Genomic DNA, 23,573 nt, shown 5'->3' on the forward strand with positions numbered 1-23,573 from the left:
TGTGGAGACCAAATTACTAGTTCTATTTGACAGCAAGCTATCTTTCAAGTTCGTGCCTATCTATAATATGTTAAAAAGAAAGGCTTAAATGAAAGCAAAATTTGAAAAGTTATTAGCAAAACAGATTGAAGAGGAGCAGACTAAAAGGTTATATATCTGTATAGATCTCTTTCGACATCAAATTGACTGTGGGTGCATTGCTAAGTGGCAGTGGCGTAGGAAGGTGCCAAAAAGTAGGGAAGGGGCCCACACTTCTATATTTACACTATTATAAAGCAAAATATTTGTAAAGTGAGAGGGGCACTGCAGTATGCCACCGAGATTAAAGCATTACTAAAACCTACACATAATGCGGTTTTTTAACAAATATATGAAACGGTTTGATGCATAACCGAATGTGATCTTTACATTTGGCCATCGCATTAAGCATTTATATCAGTTTCCAACATTGATTTAATAAATATTTTGGAACCACTCAAAATTGTTGTGACCGGCCTCGGTGGCGCAGTGGTTAGGCCATCGGTCTACTGGCTGGTAGGTACTGGGTTCGGATCCCAGTCGAGGCATGGGATTTTTAATCCAGATACCCTTACTCCAAACCCTGAGCGAGTGCTCCGCAAGGCTCAATGGGTAGGTGTAAACCACTTGCACCGACCAGTGATCCATAACTGGTTCAACAAAGGCCATGGTTTGTGCTATCCTGCCTGTGGGAAGCGCAAATAAAAGATCCCTTGCTGCTAATCGGAAAGAGTAGCCCATTAAGTGGCGACAGCGGGTTTCCTCTTAAAATGTGTGTGGTCCTTAACCATATGTCTGACGCCATATAACCGTAAATAAAATGTGTTGAGTGCATCGTTAAATAAAAAAAATTTTTTTACTCAAAATTGTGAATCATCATATGCCGTTATTTATTATTTCATGGAAATTCAAGGCAGGTACATTGTACCACGATTACAGCCGTGACGTCCTGCGACTACCGTTAGCTTTTCCATTAGACAATTACCACGACATTGACTAATTTGGCGTCAATCATTACTGCCGAAATTTTGTTAATTATTAAAGCCATGAAGAATTTAGGATTCCTTTTTCGGCAAAAACAAAATCATGTCGTTCGCACATACACATAAATTATATGGAAAATGTACGTACCTCAGTAATATCTTCAATGTGCAGACCCACCCCCACCCACCATATTATCACTGATTTTTGAGTTATTTTTAGTTTAAATGTATTTAAAAATGGATGTATATATACCTTTTACTAAAAGAAAAAAAAAACATACTTGCTTTCAGTATTTTATTTTCCATTTCCAGTAACATATGTGAAAACAAAATGGCAGTACAACACATAAAATATTTTTTCTCAAGTCCTGAACTTTTAGTATAAATGACTTCAAATTTCCACGAGGCCATTGGTATTTTAATCCCTTATTACCCCATTACTTTTTGCTCATACAATGTTTCGAAAACACACCTCAATTACCTGGTTTGTGTGTTCTAGACTAGGATTGAAACTCCTTGGCAGACCCCCATCCCAAATTTTCGAACCCATCTTAGCACTACGATATAGTAAAAAAAAAGTCATGTTATGACATCACTAGTAATTTTTACGATATCGTTGCTAAGACAGTTTCGAAAATATGGGCCATGGTATACAAAATGTTGTGGTATGTACGGTCTTTTATGTGTAAAGGTGCATATAAAATGTCCCTTAATGCTAAAGGAATCATGTAGTGGGTTTCTCTTAAGTACCAAATGTTTGACATCCAATCTATTAATCAAGTGTGCTCAAGTGGCATCCTGAAACAAAACAACTTATACTGTTCAGGGCAGAGGTTAATGGTTAGAGGGAAACAAGTTGGTGTAGTAGTCCCAAATTACCCACTGAGCGGTGTATTGGTTATGAATTCAGTCCCAACAGGCTTCACATATATATATTAACCAGTGTGTTATGTTCAGAGGGATGTTCATCTGACTAATGCACAATTAATAGAATTCCTGCAATGAGTAAACGGAATTGCCAGAGAAACCCCCACATGCTCTTTGAAGTTTTCACAGTTGCAACTAGCTACGGGTGGATTGGTCGGAAATAGGGCGGCAGCGAGTCGCCCCTCGAAAAATGGTCTTTTAGCTCTCTGGCTCCTTGTTCGTCTAGTCGGTGCACTAATTCTGAACGATAACACCGTAATACGTGATATCAAGCACAATTAAGGATCAAAAGGTTAATTGGCAAAATAGTGGTTGATTCCATGAATCTCTATCTAGTGTCTTGTCTATACGACAGCCATTCCTGACGATTTCATCCTCCTTGCACCGCCACAAAGACGACTGCCATTCCCAGACTAGTTTACTGAATTACTGAATAAAAACGAGCATCGGACAGAGCTCAATGGAATAAGTACAGCTGTGATGACATGTAGGTAAAAAATATATATATATATATAATATAATAATTATAATAATAGTAATAAACACCTACAGGGAAGGGCTCCGCTGAGGACTCGCACATACAGGATTGGCGTGTACCATGATTCGTTCGTCTCTCAAGTTACTTTCAGCTTAACGACAGCCATTTGAAAATAGTTATTCAAGTCATTTCATTAGTTAAAAATGTAACTGTACATACATTTACGTGTGTGTATATATATATATATATATATATATATATATATACACACACATACATACGCACATACACAAACGTATATGAAAGTCTGTTATATAAAACGACAGATTTGCATGCATTAACATTAAATCCACCGACTTGAACAGTAAACATAAATCAGATGCATATAATTGGTCAACTAATTAAATCGTATTTTACAATTCTAGATATACAATATACAGCACAACAGGAAGTAACCGTGTAAAAGAACACAAAAAATAACATGGTTATGCGGACATCTTTGATGTAAGATTTAAAGTACAGTTTCGTCTTTGGTAGGTATAATTTAACAATTCACCAAACTATAGTTACATGTTGAAAGTTGGTCTTATGTACAGCTGACGATGAGGCTGAAGAAAAATAGTTGCAGGTTTTCTATAACATGCTAGGGGTGGGGGGGAAGAGTAGGTGGGTAGGGAAAATATTTAGAAATAGTATTTATATTGTAAATTATCATCACAACACCAAAGTGGGTGTTTTGTATCATTTTCTTGGAAATTCGTTTTATTTTAAAAGGATAAATCAGTCAAAATAACCAGAAACAGACGGATGTTATACCTTATGAACCTTTTCACAATTGTACACATGGTATTTTAAATTTTGCGTTAATGTTTTACCCTCCCTCTACCCCCACCAAATGTCAAAAGCGTACATTCGCATAGCAGCACCATCCCCGTTGTGATGCTGATACTGTATGATGCTGGTGAACAGTTTCCAAATCAAAGAATGACGACAATGTGTCCAGAAACAAAATGTAATTGTGCAGCCTATGTCGGATTCATCTGACGTCATAACCATTCTGACTGGCATCAGTCTACTGTCCTTTTCGCCTCCGACTCGGTGGATCCGACTGGAGGAAGGAAATGTTTTATTTAACGACGCACTCAACACATTTTATTTACGGTTATATGGCGTCGGACATATGGTTAAGGACCACAAAAATATTGAGAGGAAACCTGCTGTTGCCACTTCATGGGCTACTCTTTTTAATTAGCAGCAAGGGATCTTTTATATGCACCATCCCACAGACATAACACATACCACAGCCTTTGATGTAAAAGTCGTGATGGATCCGACTTAAGTGCATGTCATTTCTAGTCCAAACACTACTTTGTCATTCTAATCCACATGACCCTTTATCATTTCTAATCCACATGAATCTTTGTCAGTTTTAATATGCATGAACCGTTACCATTTTGAATTCACAACTGTCATTTCTAGTCCACATGATCCTCTGCGATGGATATCAATTCCACATGACCTACTATGGGGCTAGGAGATCTATGCTAGAAGTGGTTTGATTGGTTGCATTAAATGGTATGAGGTCACAGTTTAACACTGTTTTTTGTCTAGTTTTACTAACTGAAACAAGGCCAAGAGAACAGTAAGATCTGATTTCACTTTACTCCCACACACAACTGTAAGGAATAAATAAAATGTTCTACCACAAAAATAATTGTGATGCCAAGATAAATTACGGTAATATTCTTTAGGAAATTACTTAACCCCCCCCCCCCCCCCCCCCCCAAAAAAAACCCCATAATAATGCAAATGTAACCATATAACACAATATTTTATAACAAATAATAACCAATAATGTATAATACATTTATAGATTTTGCTCATTCCTTTTATAGGCACACATTTCAGTACAAAAAGCAAGCCAATTGTTCAGTTCTTTCTGGCAATGTACTCATTCTTCCAGTCAGCATCTTCTAGAATTGTAATTTTAACACGTAAATGTAATATTAGCATTGGGTACTTTTAAAAACATTTTCCAGTTGTGGTCGAGTATAGCAATCCACTGTTCACTAAAACAAAACCCCCAGACTTGCCAACAAGCAACAATCACGTAATGGTCGAATCCTGCACTATATACATTTTTCACCTTTATCATACAAACATCACCCATCACATGAGAACATATATACAAAAAAAACTTTAAACACAATGGGTGCTGGAAATTGGCCAACGTTGACCATAAAATATGATACACCATAGGAAGCACATGCGTCAACAGGATTCGGGGACACTGATTTTAAGAAAATTAAGTTTCATGTTTACAATGATGGAGATTCTGCAAAATAAGGTCTGTTGGGTAAAACAAAAAACTGGAACCGATTGTATTTCAAGATTACGTTTCTGTAACACTGTCTCAATGTCTTCAGAAAACCGACACTATGCATGTCGTTCCATGACCAGGACAAACGTGTCACGATCCATGCCAAAGTCCGTCACATATACTTGACAGAGGGACAGGTTCCATCTAGCAGCAACCATCCATTGAATAACAGGATTCATCAGTCCACAAGTCATATATAATTACTTCAGCTATTACACATCCATAAACCCTGCATCAGTCCAATAGTGAACACAGACATTGGTAGCTAATGTTAGTGGTATAAAACAAATCAGTAATCGATTCAAAGGCAGTGGGAGAGTTCTGTTTATAAACAAATCATGATTTCCACTCAAGTCACTGAAATGTCAGTCCATTATATTAGAGAACATTTTACACCGTTGTGGACAGCCGATTAACGGATGGCTCAGTATCAAGGTCTGGTGAGTGTTACGTTTTCACAGCAGAACACAAGTTCATAATTTATGTGGTCACGTTACCGTTCAGGTTACAGCAGCAGAGCATTGGTGTATTGATATCCCTGATTTGGTTCCCATCAATGTTAACTTCATGCCATAGCCCCACCTGACAACTTTTAATTGGCGACATCTTCCAAGAGGATATAGTATGGTACATCAGGTTGTCATTGACACCATCTTTTCATGTAGACAATGTATTTCAGTGTTGGACATAGATGGTGGTCATACTGACTGCTATTAACAGTTGTTTTTAATTGCATCCAATATCTATATCGTCCGTGAAGTTACGCCAATTTTCACATTAACTAAATAATGTCTCATACCAGGGTTTTTTAAAAACTGTTCCATTAATGAAGAAGCAACCAAAAACACGTATGTGAAGATCCAATTTTTACACTGTGAAATTGCATTACTTAAACACACTCAACGCATTAATACTGTGTAGCATTTCGAGAACTCAATACTTTCCCACAAAGTAACGTTTGTGTTATCACCCAGATGATCCATAAAATGGAAAATCCAAAACATTTCCTCAAAGAATCACGTTCTTCCTCAAGGAAGTTGATATCTTTAGCTATGAAAGTTGTTAATGCAATTCCCACTATATTACATTTTGAAAATCTTTAGATTAAATTCACCAGTAGAACAGACAGTAGTTTAACATCACATTTCGACAATTGTCAACTGGTACTACTTTCCTGCGGCCAAATACGTATAGTTGATTAAAATGTAAACAACACAATGGAACATGCACTGAATAGTGAATTGTAATAGAAGCCAGAGGTGGAAAACTGTCCCCTCACTCAATGTATACACATAAGTTCAAAAATCAGTGTTACAAAATCAACATTCAATGCACTTCATCAGTGGACTCTTTCCATACAACTTGGAAGAGCAAATAATGCTAAAAGCCTTGATTGCAAGAAATATTACACACAAAACAAAACACGATTATGTATAACTTGGTAAATGTTAATTATGAAATTGGCTTTCCACATTTGTCCACATCGAAGTTTTATCCCAGTCTTCCAACATCCACACACAAATTCATAAGAACCAAAACAATACATGAAAACAACACGTCCTTCTTATTAAAGATAATTTTGGAATCACTGTTGAATATGCCAAGGTAAAGTGCCAGGTCCTTTGGGATTTGGCTGATTTCTTTGTGGTCGACTAATCATAGAGTAAAGCCCTTCGGCCCCGTGTTCTTGAATGCGTTGTCCTAGATGTGAAAATTCTGTACGGCTGAAATTAACTGGTGACGGTGGCATTCTCTGCATTACAGGTCTTTGGGGAAACGGTCCAACTGGAAATTGTGGTGTCTGTACAGAAGCTGACATCCTTGGACCATTCATCTGTGGAATTCTTGGATTTGAAAGATTAGATGTATTTCCTTGGGAGACAAAATTACGTTCTGGTGTGGGCTGTTGAAATGGCTGATGCAATTTATTTGACTGTGTTTGGCGTACAGCAGGAGCAGGATCATCATAAGACATGGGTGGTCTCTGATTATTTGGATAAGAGAACACAGGTGGCGGCCTTCGTTCAAAATGTCCAGGATTTATACCAGATGAAGGATTCTCATGAGTAGGTAATCTGTTCACCGTCTTAGGATATTCCAATGAGTTGCTTCCAGAAAGTTGATTTTTATATGCAGCTACTGGTTCTTGGCCTGTTGTTCTAGTTAGTACCGGTCTATTAAGTGCACCTAGACTTTCATACTGGAAAGATCGTTCACACCCCAACACATTCGGTGACACTCCAACACCAGCATTAGCTGTATTCTCTTTTATACCTGACGAAAAATTCCTTATACCATGCCCATATTCAATAGATTTACTGGCATATCCAGGAGATAAATCATGGGACGACTGATGATTTCTTCTTTCATAGTGGTCTGATTTTTCAAAGTCATCCAACCTTTCTGTATTTGAGCGAAATTTATCATCTCGTTCTGCATAATCTTGTTTGTATAAACTTGACTCGTGATACTTTTGCCTTTCCTTTCTTCTGCCATGTTCTTCATCACTTGTATACTGTTTTGCTACAGGAACCTCTGCATATTGTCTTGTCTCTTGTTCTCTCCTGTACATAACATCCCTACCTGCAGGCCTGTCATTATAGGAGTCTGTATGTCTAACGTTGTCATTATACAAGTCATTAGGTCTACTGCTGCCTTTATCATACGACTCTGCTAAGTGTTTTGGCAGGCCAGATTCTCTTCGATAATGTTTAATTTCTCGCTGCAGAGATTCACCAACTCCTCTAGGCGACTGAGAACCCCGTGAACCAGTTGATCGCTTTCTGTGGTGGCTTTGATGATGCATGTAGTTATCATATTCTCTAACCATATTCTTAGACTGAACAAAAACGGTCCTTTCTGACTGAGATATTTCATCAGCCGGTGAAAACGGTGTTTTAATTATGAGAGAACCCTCACTTGGCTGTGCCCATATACCACTCCCTTCATCCCCTAATGACTCATGATATGAGTGAACACTAGGCGACCGCGAAGCAGAATTTCTACTTCTGGTTAAATCAGGTATCTGATTTCTTGGAGAAATGAAGTCTTCACTCAACGAGTCATCAGAAATATTAGATACAGACAAGGCAGCTTCACTTTCCAAAGAAGACAAACTTTCCAATGCAGGTTCACTTTCCAAGGCAGACTCACTTTCCAAGGCAGTTTGACTTGGTGCTTCAGATAGGTCTCCAGTTTCATCTTTGTCAGATTCATTAGCTCCATCTTTGGAACTTGTCTTTTTACTTTCTGCTAGGGCAGTGAGAATTTGCTTCACACTAACAAAGTCAACCCGGAGTCGTTTGTCTAAACCTCCCATTGGCCAACCATGAAACTTGTGACAAGCAGCTTGTGCTGCATCATTAGTTTCGTACTGGACATATGCAAAATTGGATCCTTTTAGCCATATCATTCTTCTGATTTCTCCAAAGCGTCTGAATTCTTTCCTAATGGTTTCCTCCTTAACCCAAGGTCCTAAACCTCCAACCCAGAGACATGATGTAATCTCCGATTTTCCATAACCAATGGTTACTTTGCATTCCTTGAACATTTTCCCATTCATTTCTACTTTAGCTTTGAATGCATAGTCCATATTGGCATATTTAACAAATGCATATGATGTATTGCCTTTTGGTCTTTTAATGGTAATAAATTCAATTTGTCCATATTCCCCAAACTTTTTGTGTACCTCCTTTTCTGTGATGTCTCCAGGCAGATTGCCAACAAAAAGGGTTCTTGTAGCTTTTTCATCTAGTTCAGGTTCTAAAGTGTCCTCCTTTGTTGCCACGGTCTCTTTGTCAGTCTTTTGACTTACTGTATGTTTATTCAACGTAATAACTGGAGAGATCTTCACTGGTCTCTTCATTATTCTTAATGGGATCTTTGCATTCAGTGCTTTTGTAGCTTGGCTAGTATGCTGAAAATCAACAAATGCAACTTTGTAGTTTCCTGACATTTTGACCGTCACTTTTGTATGTCTGCTTTTAAAAAACGACTTGTATTTGCCTTCTATAACAGACTTCACTAGTTTATCTGATGCAGATTTAGGAATTTGACTGAAACACAAGCCGGTAATTCTAGGCTTTTTTTCTTTAATCTGTGTTCCTTCATAACGTTTCTCAGATCCATCTTCATCAGTATTGTCTACTATACGCCCATATCCTAGTTTGCAAACACTACTGCCAATTTTCTTTCCAAATAGATCTTTGTTTGCTTTTTCAGATGAACTAAGACTTTTAAACTTCAATAAAGCATAAGATCTTCCAAGCTTAGAGCTTTTGATATCAATGTTCTCAATACTACCAAATTTGCCAAATGTATTCATCAAATCGTGTTTCATAACATCAGTATCCAGATTTCCAACAAAAAGTAATCTTGTAGGTGTCTCACTAGCAGAATATTTCACATCATGAACATCCAATTTTGTTTTGTCTTCTGGGTCATCAACTTTATTAAAATGATCATGCAACTTGTGATCGGTAGACTTCTTATCTTCCTTAGCATCACCATCCGACTTGTAAAATGGAGCAACCTTCGCTGACTTTCCTGCGATCTTCAGGTTTTGACTTCCATCATGAGCTGCTTTGGCATCTTCAGGATATTGAAAGTTAACATAAGCAATTCTTTCGTTTTCAACGGTGACAATTACAATGTTCATTGAACCGAAGCCTTCAAATGTTTCCTGCAGATGTGAAACAAGTACATGATTTGGAATCGGTCGAACCACAAGAGACTTGTATTTAGCTTCAGATGTTGATTCTTTGGTGTTTGTTACTCGAGCTTCTTTTTCTCTTATAACATCTACATCCATCTGCCCATATCCAATTTTACATTGTCTATCTCCAATATAGCTGTTCTGTAATACATCTCGGGCTTTTTTTGCAGAATCAATATCAGAAAACTTTATAAAAGCAAATGTTTTACTTTGACCAAGGTATGTGTTGTGCTTGATATCAATATCTTCTATTCGGCCATATTCTTCAAAGATAGTTTGCAGGATGTTTCTCTGAATGTAAGGTGGCAGATTTCCAACAAACAGCACACGAGTTGGAGTCACCAATTCTGTCCTTGCAGAATATCCTTCCTCTCCACTAAAATGTTTATTAGCATACCTGGTAGCATCATACTGTGACACTGCACGAGAGGCTGGTTTAGGAGAAATGCTTCGTTTGTCATATCGAACGTTATCAAAAGAACTTCTTCTGGATCGGCTCCCGTGTCCGATAGTTTCTGATTTTTTAAATGGTCCATCTGCTCTCGGAATCTGTTTGAAACATGGCTTGACTTCGACCTTTCTACTGTCCAACAGTAATGGATGCAGCTCTATGGAATTGTACGCTCTTTTAGCATCATCGGGCTGTGCAAATCTGATGTATGCCAGTCTGTCTACACCTTCACTTATTATTTTAACAGAAACATGGCCATATTTTTCAAACTCTATAAGCAAACCATCCTCTAAATCAGAGTTTGGAATTCGACTCGGTATATAGCTAATACACAAGTCCTTGTATAATGGAAGTGTAGTGTCATCAACATTATTTTCCTTCAAAGAAGTTGCACAGACTTCTTTACTTCTCCTATCACCCTTATAGGTTGATTCATCCCTTTTTTTATGGCTGTGGATTCTGTGAAACTCATCTTCATTCCATTTGTCAGGACCACCAAATTTATTTTCCTTGTGTAATTTGTGCCTGTTAACGCTGTCATCAGAATTCCAACCATCGTCAGACCAATCTCTCCTAGACCGAGGACGCTTTGCACCATCATATTCAGAAACAAATTCTCGTCTCTTCATCTGCAAAGATAAATTCAACAATTATTTGCAAATTTTGTGTTTGTGTATTCAGCTCTGTCATTGTGTGTGTACATAAACCTGTAATACATGTACATACCAGACATCAAAATATTTTAACTTGGTTGCTGGGTTACATACCACTAAATAATCATGCTAATTAATGATACCACCATATATTTATAACAGGACCTAAATATATATATAATTATTTTGTAAAAAACACAACAAACTATATAATTATTCAACCTACAAAAGTAACACAAGAAAGTGTGGATTCATGAAAAGAAGTTCATTAGCCTCTTAGAAGGTTTAGGAAGGAAATGGTTTATTTAACGACACACTCAACACATTTTATTTATGGTTAGAGGCAAGTTTATTATTTTTCATGAATCCTCTTTTGAGTGGATTTCTCTTAATTTATTATTCATTAAACGTTTAACGAGTCTGCCAATTTAACTACTATATTATATTTTTAATTGTAAACTGATGATGAGTGTGTTTTGTAAAGTGATTGGTTAATTACATTCTTTTTCTGAGATCAAACGAAAATAACAAAGTGATGTCATTAGCAATTGGAGCACGCCAAGTTGATGGTTCAAGGGTCTACAGTTAGATTGTAGATAGGTGGGGTGTTTTTTAGGAAATGCCAAATATACAGTTATTTCCGAAGAAAAACGATTCAGTTTACAATGGGAATAACCATATGGAGTTTTTAGATTTGAGGGCGTTATTGTCTATTTGATGCCAGCAAATTTTTCACAAATCAAAAAACTGCATATGGCTATCTCCTAAATGAAAAATATTGTTAAAATGGCAAAAAATATTTACAGAACAGATATTTTGCTTTATATTTGTTTATAATAGTGTAAATATTTTTTAAATGTGCCCCCCCCCCCCCTTTTTTTTGGCACCTTCCTAAGCCACTGCAAAAGTAACAACCCAAAGCATTCTTTTCAATTGTAATCAGACAGATTAGGCCAGTAAATTCCCATCAGTGGGCAGGTGGCATTAAGCATGAAATGTGCCACACGTATAATCTTTGATTTCTGATTTAGTACTCGACAATCTTCATGGTAACACTTCCATCTGAATACATTAATATCACTAGTATTGGGACTTGAAAACCTTAAATTAAATGTTCAAAACGAAGATTCAGATATGTACCTCCTGGGCTAAGAGTTGTACTTGTTTATAATATGCAAGTTGTGGGTCCAAATGCCCGAGTTGAACATACAAAACGTTCAACCAGCACTGCCGACAGCTATAGATTCGTTAAAATTATGACAGTTGAAACAATATGGTGACATCATAGGTTTGGAATAAGCCACAGTGCTGCATTTTCATTATATGCTTGACAAATGGTAAGTTCTATGGTTAAGAGGGTTTGGTTAACAGTATTAGCCAAAGTTGTCAATGCTTCACTTAATTTTGCAAGAGTTATGTAATTTTTTGTTTTATTCATTTTAAAATACTGGTATTTATTTTTTCTTCTATCGGTGTATTTTCATTACAATGTCATAATTATGCTGAATCGAATAACAAATTTTAAAATAAATGTAATTCACTAATTAACATGTGCGCTCACACACACACATTCCACACAAGCCTCACTGCAATGCAATTTGTGACCTTGGGGTACCTGTAGAACTGGGCGGTATACTGTATATTACATTCGGTATCAGTATATGTCAATACCGATTTACCATAACAAGCAAATCTTAAAATACTGAAGTTTCGGTACCAAAATTTGAAAAATGTTTTACACCATTTAGTAAAACACTAACAATATATCTGACGAACACAAAATAGCTGAAGAGAGAGAAATGAAGTCCTTGTGTATGGCATTGAATTTTATTTAGATGAAATTAGTGGGGGACTTAATTCGGGCATGAAATTTAAATCCGCACACCCTAGTTCCATCCAGCGAAAATAAATTATAATTTGGTTAATCTACAAACCTGTAACACACTTAGATCACGTTTTTATCAAATGGAGTGAAAAAGCAGGTTTTATATCGATAAATACCATGGGAATCACCATGTCCCAATTGCTTGAAATAATTTTGAAAGTTTGTACTCTGATGTCACCGGTAGATGTCACTCGAAGCACAACAATGCCTACGTCACAACAAATTTCACAGATTTGGGGTGCGTTCTTTTCACCTCTCCTGGACATGTTCCAACTGTTCTGTCCTGGTTGTATTCCCTCTCCAGATATCGTAGGACTTAGCAAAATTATTGGTTTTAAGGGTTTGTAACGTTTTGTACCGAGATACTTACTTGTCTGAACTTTATTGTTACTGAAAATGTTCACGAACTGTGAAGAAAAATCTCACAAATGAACAACAACAAATCAGATGTTGATTGCGCGAACCGTGCACAAGAAAACCGAACCAAAATGATAACGGTCACGTGGTACACCAACGTCTGTGACATTGAAATGGAAATATCCCGTCTAAAAATAGATTAGACCTTGTCTGCTCAACGTTTTTTTCTCAAACGTGCGTCCGTTTTTCAGAAATACAAAAAATGCATTTTGTGGTATTACAAACACCAGGATTACAAAAAAACACTTCAGGTGAATGGAAATGTATATTCTAAATAATAAACGGTAAGTAAAGTGCAATTTTATTGTGAAAAAATGGGTTTAATAGCGAAAAACAACGCCGTAATGTTAACAACTAGCCGTAACTAGGGTGTGTCCCTTTAAAGTCGAGTATACAGAAAATACCACTCGATATTGTTATCGGTATTATATCAATACCTAAAAATACTGTACTGATACAGAGGTAAATCATCCCCAAAATAGCGATACCGAACTGAAAGTTCAATACCGCCCAGCTCTAGGTATCTGAAATAAGAATTTCACTGAAAGAGAAAAACACAACAGCATTAGAAAAGCTTTCTTCAGTTGTAAACAAAATTGAATATTTTAATCATTAACCATTTAATAGAACCACCTTTCTGGGGTGGGTGCAGTATAACTTGGTGAACATCCATACCAAATTTGGAAGTTACCTTTTAAAAGATTAAAGGGTTAAGGCAATTAACCGTTATACTGACTTACCAGTAACAAAACTAAAATTGAATAACAATCTGAAAATGCAAAAAAAACATCTTATTAACATGTAAGAGTGTTTTTAAACATAGGGCAAATAAAAGTGAAAATCAAATATACAGATGCACGACTCAAAATAAGAAGTAAAATATTGTCTGCTATTTTTTTTAAAGAGCAGGCCAAAAGAAATATGGCCTGCTGAAAATAAGACAGCACGGGGTGAGTGGAGGGTTTAGGACAGTGTGTGGAAAATTAGATGTACTTTAGAACATTATTTAATTAAAATATCACAAGCTAGGCCTCAGCTAAATAAAAGATGAGATGACTGTACATACATCTGTCTTTTAAAACATGACCTGTGATTTTTTTTTTTTTTTGGTTTAAAAAATTGACTGCTTTTCCAAGCCCTGCAGATGACCTCTCCCACCCCCACTCGCTGTCATTTTTCGGTGCCTATGATTCTACTGACTTCAGATGCATGACAAGCCAATTGAGGGGAAAAAAAGTAACAAAAAAATATATAATCAAAACTATAAAATACCATTTTCTGCAATTTAATGTTTTACCTGCTGCTTATTATATTCACATTTCACTGTGAAAGCAAAATGAGGTGTTAATCACATGTACGTGACAAGTCATCTACAACGTTCAATTCATACAAAATGTTGCAATTCATCCAGTCCACGACTGGTGGTTGCCATGAACAATTCGACTGTTACCATCATGTTCTATCAGAGAACATTCTTCTGTTACACTCAAAAACTAGCAAGTGTCCTGAACAGACAGCATTCTGAACATTACAAACTCTTTGGTTTTCCATGTTTTTATTTCTGTATGTTGATTTCATGGCTTATATATATCTAATATTTTGGAACATCTGGTGCCACACCAACACCCATCTATGTCTGGTTTAACTGCTACAGATGATTTTCCTTGCCGTCTTGATCACAGCACATTCATTTTGTGTTAAAGACTCAAAAACCAGCCTGGCAATCACATGTTGTGCAATGTCTTTACTTTGATTACAAACCAAGACTTCATTCATTTGCATTTAATGTGTGTTGCTTTCAATGTAGAAAAACCACTTTAGCTTTTCAAGTTTTCTATCTGTATCTTGATTTCTTGGCTTAGATATATAATATTCTGGAACATAGCTCTGCCAGCTGATCTGATCACACAATAATACCCACCCATGTCTGGTTTAACTGCTGCAGATAATTTTCTTTGCCGTTTTGACTCAAACCAATCTTTGAAAATCTGGTACTGTACATAAATGTTCATTTACATCATTTTCATTTCCATCAAGGTATGATCATGTACAGTTTAACACATACTGATGTCCATCAAAAGTTGTCAGCATCAATATTTAGAAGCACATATTTATCTTTTGTCAATGTATAGTGTATGTGACCACAAAAGATTAAGAAATCAGTTAAGATTAAAGATCAAATCCTTGAACATGAGTTTCGTTCCATTACAAGCACCAGATCTACATTTTCCATTTTGTTTTAAAGAACATACCATGGACAAGCACATGTAGATATGGTGACCTGTCATTGCATACACCACTGGTAGAAACTCCTAACTCCAGTCTCCTCACTGACAAAAGAAACTCCTTAATGCCAGTCTCCTCATTGACAAAAGAAGTACCAATCATGCATTTCAAAGAATTCCACTTTGGTCATAACAATTCCTAATCACACAAAATGTAAGCATCAGTCCAATCGGTGACAATATTCTGCTTGTACAGACATTTATTTTTCCTTCAATCCACAACTTCAGATATCACTTCTTTCTTTTTTCAACTGTCTGTAACTGCTGACAACACTGACAAAGTATTACTCCTCCTCTACACACACCTATATACAGCTTTAATCAAGTATGCAGTTGATCGCTATACTCCAAGGTCGAAAAAACTACTGTTTGTGTGCACTCTCATTTAAATATGTAACATTTATTCACTTGAAGAGTCTGAATATAAACTGGAGATATTTACCGGTTCTGTACTTATCTTTACGATGAACTGACAGCAAACATGAAACGTTTTCTCCACCTGAAGAACTTACATATATACATACAGGCTCCCAATTTTTTGTGGGTTGTCACAGGCTAATTTCTGCCTAAATTAAACTATCTGATGAAAAGGTTTCAGACCATCTCATTTTGCTTGACTTCTCCATTGTTTTCCCCCCCCAAAAGCAAAGATTTTCTCCAGCAATAGGGGGTGGGATAAAGTTGATCCACATGATATCCATCTTCCTTCATCTTGTACGCTTATGAGATCTTATGTACATGTAATAACCAATGTCTTCTTTGTAACTCTACAAATATCCATTCAGGTGGCATCTTCTACATATACATTAAAACATTTTTTTGTGAAATGATCAGCTGATACATTCCTTGAACAGTCTTTAAAAAAATGGCTTCCTTCCTTATCGTCCCAATTAAAAATGTGGTTTTAGCCATCAGATTAATTTACTGTTGAAAGAAAGAAAGAAGTGTTTTATTTAACGACGCACTCAACACATTTTATTTACGGTTATATGGAGTCAGACATATGGTTAAGGACCACACAGATTTTGAGAGGAAACCCGTTGTCGCCACTACATGGGCTACTCTTCCGATTGGCAGCAAGGGATCTTTTATTTGCGCTTCCCACAGGCAGGATAGCACAAACCATGGCCTTTGTTGAACCAGTTATGGATCACTGGTCGGTGCAAGTGGTTTACACCTACCCATTGAGCCTTGCGAAGCACTCACTCAGGGTTTGGAGTCGGTATCTGGATTAAAAATCCCATGCCTCACTGGGATCCGAACCCAGTACCTACCAGCCTGTAGACCGATGGCCTGCCATGACGCCACCGAGGCCGGTAATTTACTGTTGATTATCTCGTTAAGGTTTTAATGTCGAATAGAGCTGGGCAGTATACTGTATACACTGTTCAGTATCGGTATCATGTCAATATCGATTTACTGTACCGAGCAAATTCTTAAATACTGAAGTTTCGGTATTAAAAAAAGTTTTCCGCCATGTACAAAGCATGTATAAATGAGAGGGGAACCGTGTGTATGAAATTCAATTTTATTTAGATGAAATTAGTGGATGAGCCCTAACTCAGGCATGCATTTAAAGCAGAGTATACTGAAAATACTGCTCTATATCGGTATTTGTATTGTGTCAATACTAAATACCGAACCGATGTAAATCACCCAAAAAATACTGATACTGAACCTGAAATTTTAATACCACCCAACTCTTAATGTCGAACGCATCAGTTTGTTGAGCAAAGTTCTGTCCATGGTGGTCGGCACTGGTTGAGCACTTTCAAAGCTCCGACCACAGGGCTCGACGTAACTAACATATTCAGGTTGTGTGTTGGTCATGGTGATCGAAAATACTGAGAAAAAACATCCTTTATATTGGGTAAGAATAAGGAGAAAAATTTAGTCCGAACTCCATTACCTGTTTACAATTTCGACCTCTTAAAAATTAAAAAAAAAAAAAAAAAAGTTTCTACAAACTCCTGTGACAACCTGTCAGACATTGTAGGCTTAAAAAAGACTACATAATTTAGCCAGTTTTAATAAAAATACCATGCCAGAGTAAAAAAAAAAAATCTATATACTGTAAATCATGAAATCAATGCGAGCAAGTAATTAATGCGAAAAATGCGGCGAACACATCGATGCAATAATAACGACGCATTTTGTTTAGTCTCATTCCCAATACCAAAAATGTGCAGGATTTTACTATAATACTTCTAAATAAAATAAAATATTTATAATATAAAGATAAAACAAAATGCAAAAACTATTTTTGTTAAATGTCTTTTTGTGAATACTTCAAGAATCTTTCTTTCATTTCGATGTTGCCATTCTATTTTCACTTTCCTGGAATATCATAGCGGTTATATAATACAGTGATGTTCCAAATGTTTTGTTTTTAAAAAGCTCATTTTGCAATGTGAGTATTTTTCATATTTTCTTACACTTCTGGATTACTGTATACATTTAAACTGTTTTGAACATTTGTAAAATTATAATCAACAAATTTTATTACTAAATATATTCCTTTAAAAATGAAACAGTAGAAAATTATATAACCGTAACCAACAATATGTGCGTATTTCTTCAAACCATTTGGCTCGACTCTATACATGGCATTTAATTTAGACTGGTCGCAAGTTGTCACTGTTGCAATATATCGCATTTGTTAACGTCTATTCCTGTGCTGGCCATCAAGTGTATAAAATCAGTCTAAAACATTTGTTAGAATAATACGTCTACGTTCGCGTGAAATATTGTGCCCTGTAATAGCGACCCGTTTACCTTTTATTCCTACTGGTGGATTAATTACAAGCAATCACCACACAAAAGTGCGAGGCGTACCCGTAACAATAAGGTGTAGTTATACTAATTACACTACTTTAAGTAATTAGGGCTTCCTGGTCAACCCACCATGCGATTAGCTTTAGGTTATGTAGTAGCTGTGAAAACAACTACTGAATTCTTTTAACATGAAAGATGAAGCCCAAACAATATAACAACAACACAACTGTGGTTTTTATGTGATGTGGACTTTTGCCCGAAGCATTAATAAATATACGCATTTTTGTTCACTCATGTACGGACGCAATAATATCATGACGTATTAATTACATGATTTACAGTACATAGTAAACGTTATACAGTATTTGATCAATGAAAACATCTTTATTGTTTGGGTGTTTTTTTCAACTGTATCCATAATCTTTGACGAAAAGCAAAGTAATGTCAAGTGAACAGAAGAGTGACAGGTTTTTTTTTGGTGACAACTGTTATTTAATATTTTGTCTTCAATAACAGATAGTCATAATTCATAATTTAAACTTAGTCATTTATTTATTCTGAAATTTGTACACAAACAAACAAAAAAAACCCAAACTTTTCATTTCGTTTGGGATTTATCAAAGGGTTAGCTCTGGCATTCACCAAATTTGCTAACTGCGAATTTTGAAAGCAGTTGATGAATTTTATTTTAATTTGACGAAATAATTTCATGTAATAATTGACATTTTAAAGAAAATAACTGTTGATTTCTGCAATATTTTAAGTTTAATAGACAATTTGGCGAAATAGCTTGCTCACCCAGAGCTAGCCCCGTATCACCACTTAACATTGTAAAAACAACAGAAGTTGCAGTTTTCTTCGGTTGAATACACAGGGACTAGCTAGGCAGGCAGTTTGTAGACCACCTAGTCTGAATTTTCATTGCACTATGGCAGGTGCGGGTAATAGCCTATCTTAAAACACAAGACCTGGCATTGTAAAAAAGTAAACATGGACTAAGGTGGGCATGGGCAATAGCCTATCTTAAAACAAGGTCTGGCATCTTAACAGGCAAAAAATTATGATATCATCATTTTAAAGTTCATACTTTGTGCACTCTTTTTGTAAAATATTGATATTTTATGATAATTTATAGTACAGGGCACACATTACGTCAATACTTTTCTTAATGTGCTGGGCAAGATGCTTCCCTCTATTTAGCAAATTTAAAATTGCGGGAAAAGTTTTGAAGGTTGTCTTACTTCAATAGAAATTTATAGTGAGTGTGGTAGGTTATGCATTTTGTGTGTTCATTTGTTGCACTATTTCATTTGAGAAACGTTTGAAAAAAGATGCCACAAGTTTTTAATACCAGCTATATATATCGTCAACATCTCTAACTGTGCTATGCTTCCAACTCCATTCAGTTTGTTTTCTAGTGCACGGTTTGCGCAATCAACATTCAATTTGTTGTCGTCTGCTTGTCGTTCATTTGTGAAGTTTTTCTTCACAGTTCTAGAACATTTTCATTAACAATAAAGTTCAGACAAGTATCTAAATACAAAACTTTACAAACCCTAAAACCATTAATTTTACTATGTCGTTTTTGTTTATTCCTTAAAATTACGAATATCGGGTCCACATAACTCATAGAAATTGATTTCAAATGGAGGAAGATAATTAATATTCAGTGCATGTCATATGACCTCACATGTGCCAGATCAACACGGCCAAATCATTTAATTTTTAAGATTTTTAAGCCCCCGTTATTAGAATTTGTTTTCAATTATTATATTTGATCTGCAAAAGGTGTGCTACATTTTTGTGCCTCTATTGTCCATTCATAACAATTGTAAATAATATTGAGTTGTGTCAATTAAGAATCAATTCATAAAAAAATAAATAAAAAAATTACAAACTATTCATAATTTTTTTATATTATTTTACAAACTATTCATAAAAAAAATATATATATTTTACAAACTGTCTATCAGTATTGACATCAAGTGTTAGATATATGGGTGTTGGTAAAACATGGACTGGACCGGAATGCTTGACAAACTGAATATTTGTTTTAAGAAAATATTAAACAACTGTGAATAGTTAAGAAACATATGTATATTTACATGTAGTGGCCTTAAAAATGGAAAATGACGGACCACACATGCACAGTACGATACCTTTTTGCACATGTGCCTGAACACAGTTAGAAAAATGCACACATTACTGGAGGGTGCTTCACTTGTGTTTACTCTGCAGTTTTTGAGATTGAAAATTTTGGGCAATATCCCAGTTGGATACTAACATTTTAAAATCTGGTATCCCACCTGAGAATTTAGTATTCCACTTAAATGAAATTCATAAATAACATCGTAACAAACTTGGACGACACTGTTCTCATTCCCAGTCTATTGCTACGCCACAAATGAAATCACGGAAATCATGAAATTCGCAATCAAACGGAATCGGCAAAAAGATTTGCTGCATCTATTTTTTTAGTAATACTGACATAAATTAATATTTAGCAGTAATCTATAAGTGTTTCTGACATTACTAATGATAAACCTACCTGTATCAATTTTCTGCAGATGTGGAATCAATATCTCAAATAAAATTTGAAGGGAGGAAACATGCAACAAAAACAATAGCGACTTAGCGGTTCCCAATCTATTGCTTCAACGCGCTCTGTCACGGATGGTTGACCTAATTTCTGACCCAACAAAATGTTATATGACAATATATACATTTGATTTGTACCTAAAAGTACTTTATTGAACAATCTACATAACCACCATATCACACTTATTATTGATATTTTATAAAAATAATTGAATTATGGGTACGGTCCATAATTCTGAGAAAAATAACGGCTATTTGGAGAGTAGAGGTGTGACGTATTATTTTGAGTCACGTGACGGGCATTCGTGTCCTCTGCGACATAGAGTAAATAGAAAAATTAGCCAACCTTTGGACGACAGTTTTTTTTACGCTATACATTAAAACCGAAATACCACTTTGCGAACCAGACAAAATAATTTGCACACGTGCCTAATAATAATAATAATAATAATAAACGGCGAGTTCATGTTCTGACTGTTTATTTTATTTCAGCGTATTCGCGTTATTTTCATCATGAAATAATATATTTTGTATTATTTGGCATGTATATAGTCAGCCCTCATTTGCCAAGTCTCTATACATGGCGATCGTTTATATAAAATAAACAAATACATTATACGGTTGTTGTATATATAGCCTCATCACTACAAGTCTGTTTTTCTGTATTTTTATGACTTTTTACAAGAAGACTTCCAAATTTAAAAAATGAAGCATGTCATGGAATTCCCTCGATTGTAGTTCAATTAAAATGTTTTGGATCATAAAGTAACTAGGTTTGGTATTCCAAATGAATGTAATTTCCATTTATAATGCATATTTAGAGAAACAAGGCCCATTAAATCAGCTCCTTTCAGTGTAGCATTAGACTGGGTACGAGTTGGGGGACATATTGTTATGGCATAGCATTAGACTGGGTACAACCTCGAAAATACTGTTACTAACTTCACCAGTAAACGATGACTTTCATCATTTCAGCGAAAAATAAAAATGCAGAATTAAAAGAAAACAACATTATACTGTATCCAGGTAGGATACTGGATTACTGGATTACTGAAGTCTGGTATCCAAAATTAAATTATGGTATCCCCGGGATACCATTAATCTCGAACATTGACTCAAGTGGATTTATTTTACGTCCACACTGTTTTTGTTGTTTTTGTTAACCGATTACAATCTACTTTGTCTGACATATCACAGCTGATAAATCTAGAATAGTATTTCCGTAAATATTGTGTTTTTGTTATTAGGTGAACAGTTTGGGACATCAATGGTAGAGTAATGGGAAAAATATCCGCCCGGTCCCCCCTTCACCTGACCCTAACCTTAACTCCAACCCTAACCCCAGCCCTAACCCCAACCCTAACCCCAACCAAAAATAATAATGGAGGGGACTGGGTGGATATTATACCAAAAAATAATTATTATTTGAAACATTTTCTATCACTGCAGCTAAAACTTGATGTCATTCTTTTAAAATCTTAAAAATCTTAAGATAGGCCCTACGACCCTGTCCTTAGTGATGGAGGTTGGCAGACGCCTGAGATTGGGGTCCAAAAACCTTACTGGCGCATCATAGGACGGTGCACGATATACGGATAACGGAAACAATTCTTGCCGAAATGCATGTAAAACTGTCTGGAACTACGATTTTGAGTAGCACTGGAAGGCAACACTTGAACACGCACCGTATGCGACGCACATTCACCGATTTATACGTTTCAAATCGATTTCAACTTCAACTTCTAGCCATCAATGATCATCAAGATTCAAGGTAAACATGACCCTTAGGACCTTACGCCGGTTTTACAACAGTAGCTCAACTAATAATTACTCAAGAACGTAGTTTTAATTCGTTTTATAGGTAAAATTCATAACAACATGTAATTTAAAATTCATAACTGTAGAGTACGCAGTAAAAATACCGTTAAAATAGTTATCTTCACAAATTTAACACATCATTTTAGTTCACTGCAACTACGCATGCGCATTCATCAGTTTGGCGCGGTTCTGGTAATTGCCGTAACTAGCCACAAAGCACCACGATTCCGAAGTATGTCATCTATTTCTCTGTCTATTAGGCCTAGCACTCTCTCAGGGACGTAACTAGGATTGTGTTTGTGTGTATGTGATGTGTGTGTGTGTGTGTGTGTGGTGGGGGAGGGGCAGATGAATTCTGCACATACCTAAAACTCCTCAAAAGGTTAAGAAGAGGAATTTCTTTAAGTTTCTATTATTTTTATCTATTTTTTGTTTGGGGGGGGGGGGGCTGGGGGCATAGCCCCCTTGCCCCCACACTAACTACGGCCCTGTCTCTATTAAATAGGGGGCGGGATTTAACTCGGTTGAGTGCTCGTCTGAGGTACTTGCGTCGCAGGATCGAACCACCTCAGTGGATCTATTCAACTGCTTGGGGGTTTTCTCGTTCCAACCAGTGCACCACAACTGCATGGTCAAAGGCTGTGGTATGTGCTTTCCTGTCTGTGGGAAAGTGTAAATAAAAGATCCCTTTCTGCATTATGAAATATGTAGCGGGTTTTCTCTGATGACTACGAGTCAGCATTACCAAATGTTTGACATCCAATTTTTTTAGCCAGTGATTAATTAATAAATGTGCTCCAGTGGTGTCGTTAAACAAAACAAACAAACAAACAAACTATTAAATAGAAATGTAATTTAAACGTCAAAACCATTTGTAATTTATTAATATTAATTGAGGATCATACATAGTTATCAACATTCTCAAATCGTAATGAAAGGAGTGACCTATCTAGCCGATTTCGATTTAAAACGTATTAAATTACGCATGGTAACCCATCTCGGTGTCATCTACGTCACGGCATGTAGCCTTTCTTGAACTTCCATTTACCTTTTTTACCCATATGAATTTACTTAATAATGTTAATCACAGTATATTTGCATTATTTAGTAAAACCAATATCAGGGCCGTAGCTAGGCGGTGCGGGGTGGGTGGGTGGGGGGGGGGGATCCGGAAAGCATTAAATAAACTTA

General features: G+C 36.1%; 1 protein-coding gene across 1 annotated transcript; it reads right to left on the bottom strand.

Annotated features, from left to right (window-relative positions):
• Nucleotides 1-1,282: 1,282 nt before the first annotated feature.
• LOC121370948 lies at nt 1,283-22,539 on the bottom strand. The gene is made up of 2 exons (XM_041496504.1): nt 22,487-22,539; nt 1,283-10,580 (listed from the first exon to the last, which is right to left on the bottom strand). Exon 2 carries the CDS (start codon nt 10,578-10,580, stop codon nt 6,372-6,374), a length of 4,209 nt encoding a protein of 1,402 aa, XP_041352438.1. The 5' UTR covers nt 22,487-22,539; the 3' UTR covers nt 1,283-6,371.
• Nucleotides 22,540-23,573: the final 1,034 nt, after the last annotated feature.

The sequence above is a fragment of the Gigantopelta aegis genome, chromosome 1, assembly GCF_016097555.1.
Source record: "Gigantopelta aegis isolate Gae_Host chromosome 1, Gae_host_genome, whole genome shotgun sequence".
Classification (NCBI taxonomy): Eukaryota; Metazoa; Mollusca; class Gastropoda; order Neomphalida; family Peltospiridae; genus Gigantopelta; species Gigantopelta aegis.

Excerpts from the sequence above, each read along its gene's own strand:
- LOC121370948 (XM_041496504.1), bottom strand. The coding sequence starts at position 10,580 with ATGAAGAGACGAGAATTTGTTTCTGAATATGATGGTGCAAAGCGTCCT.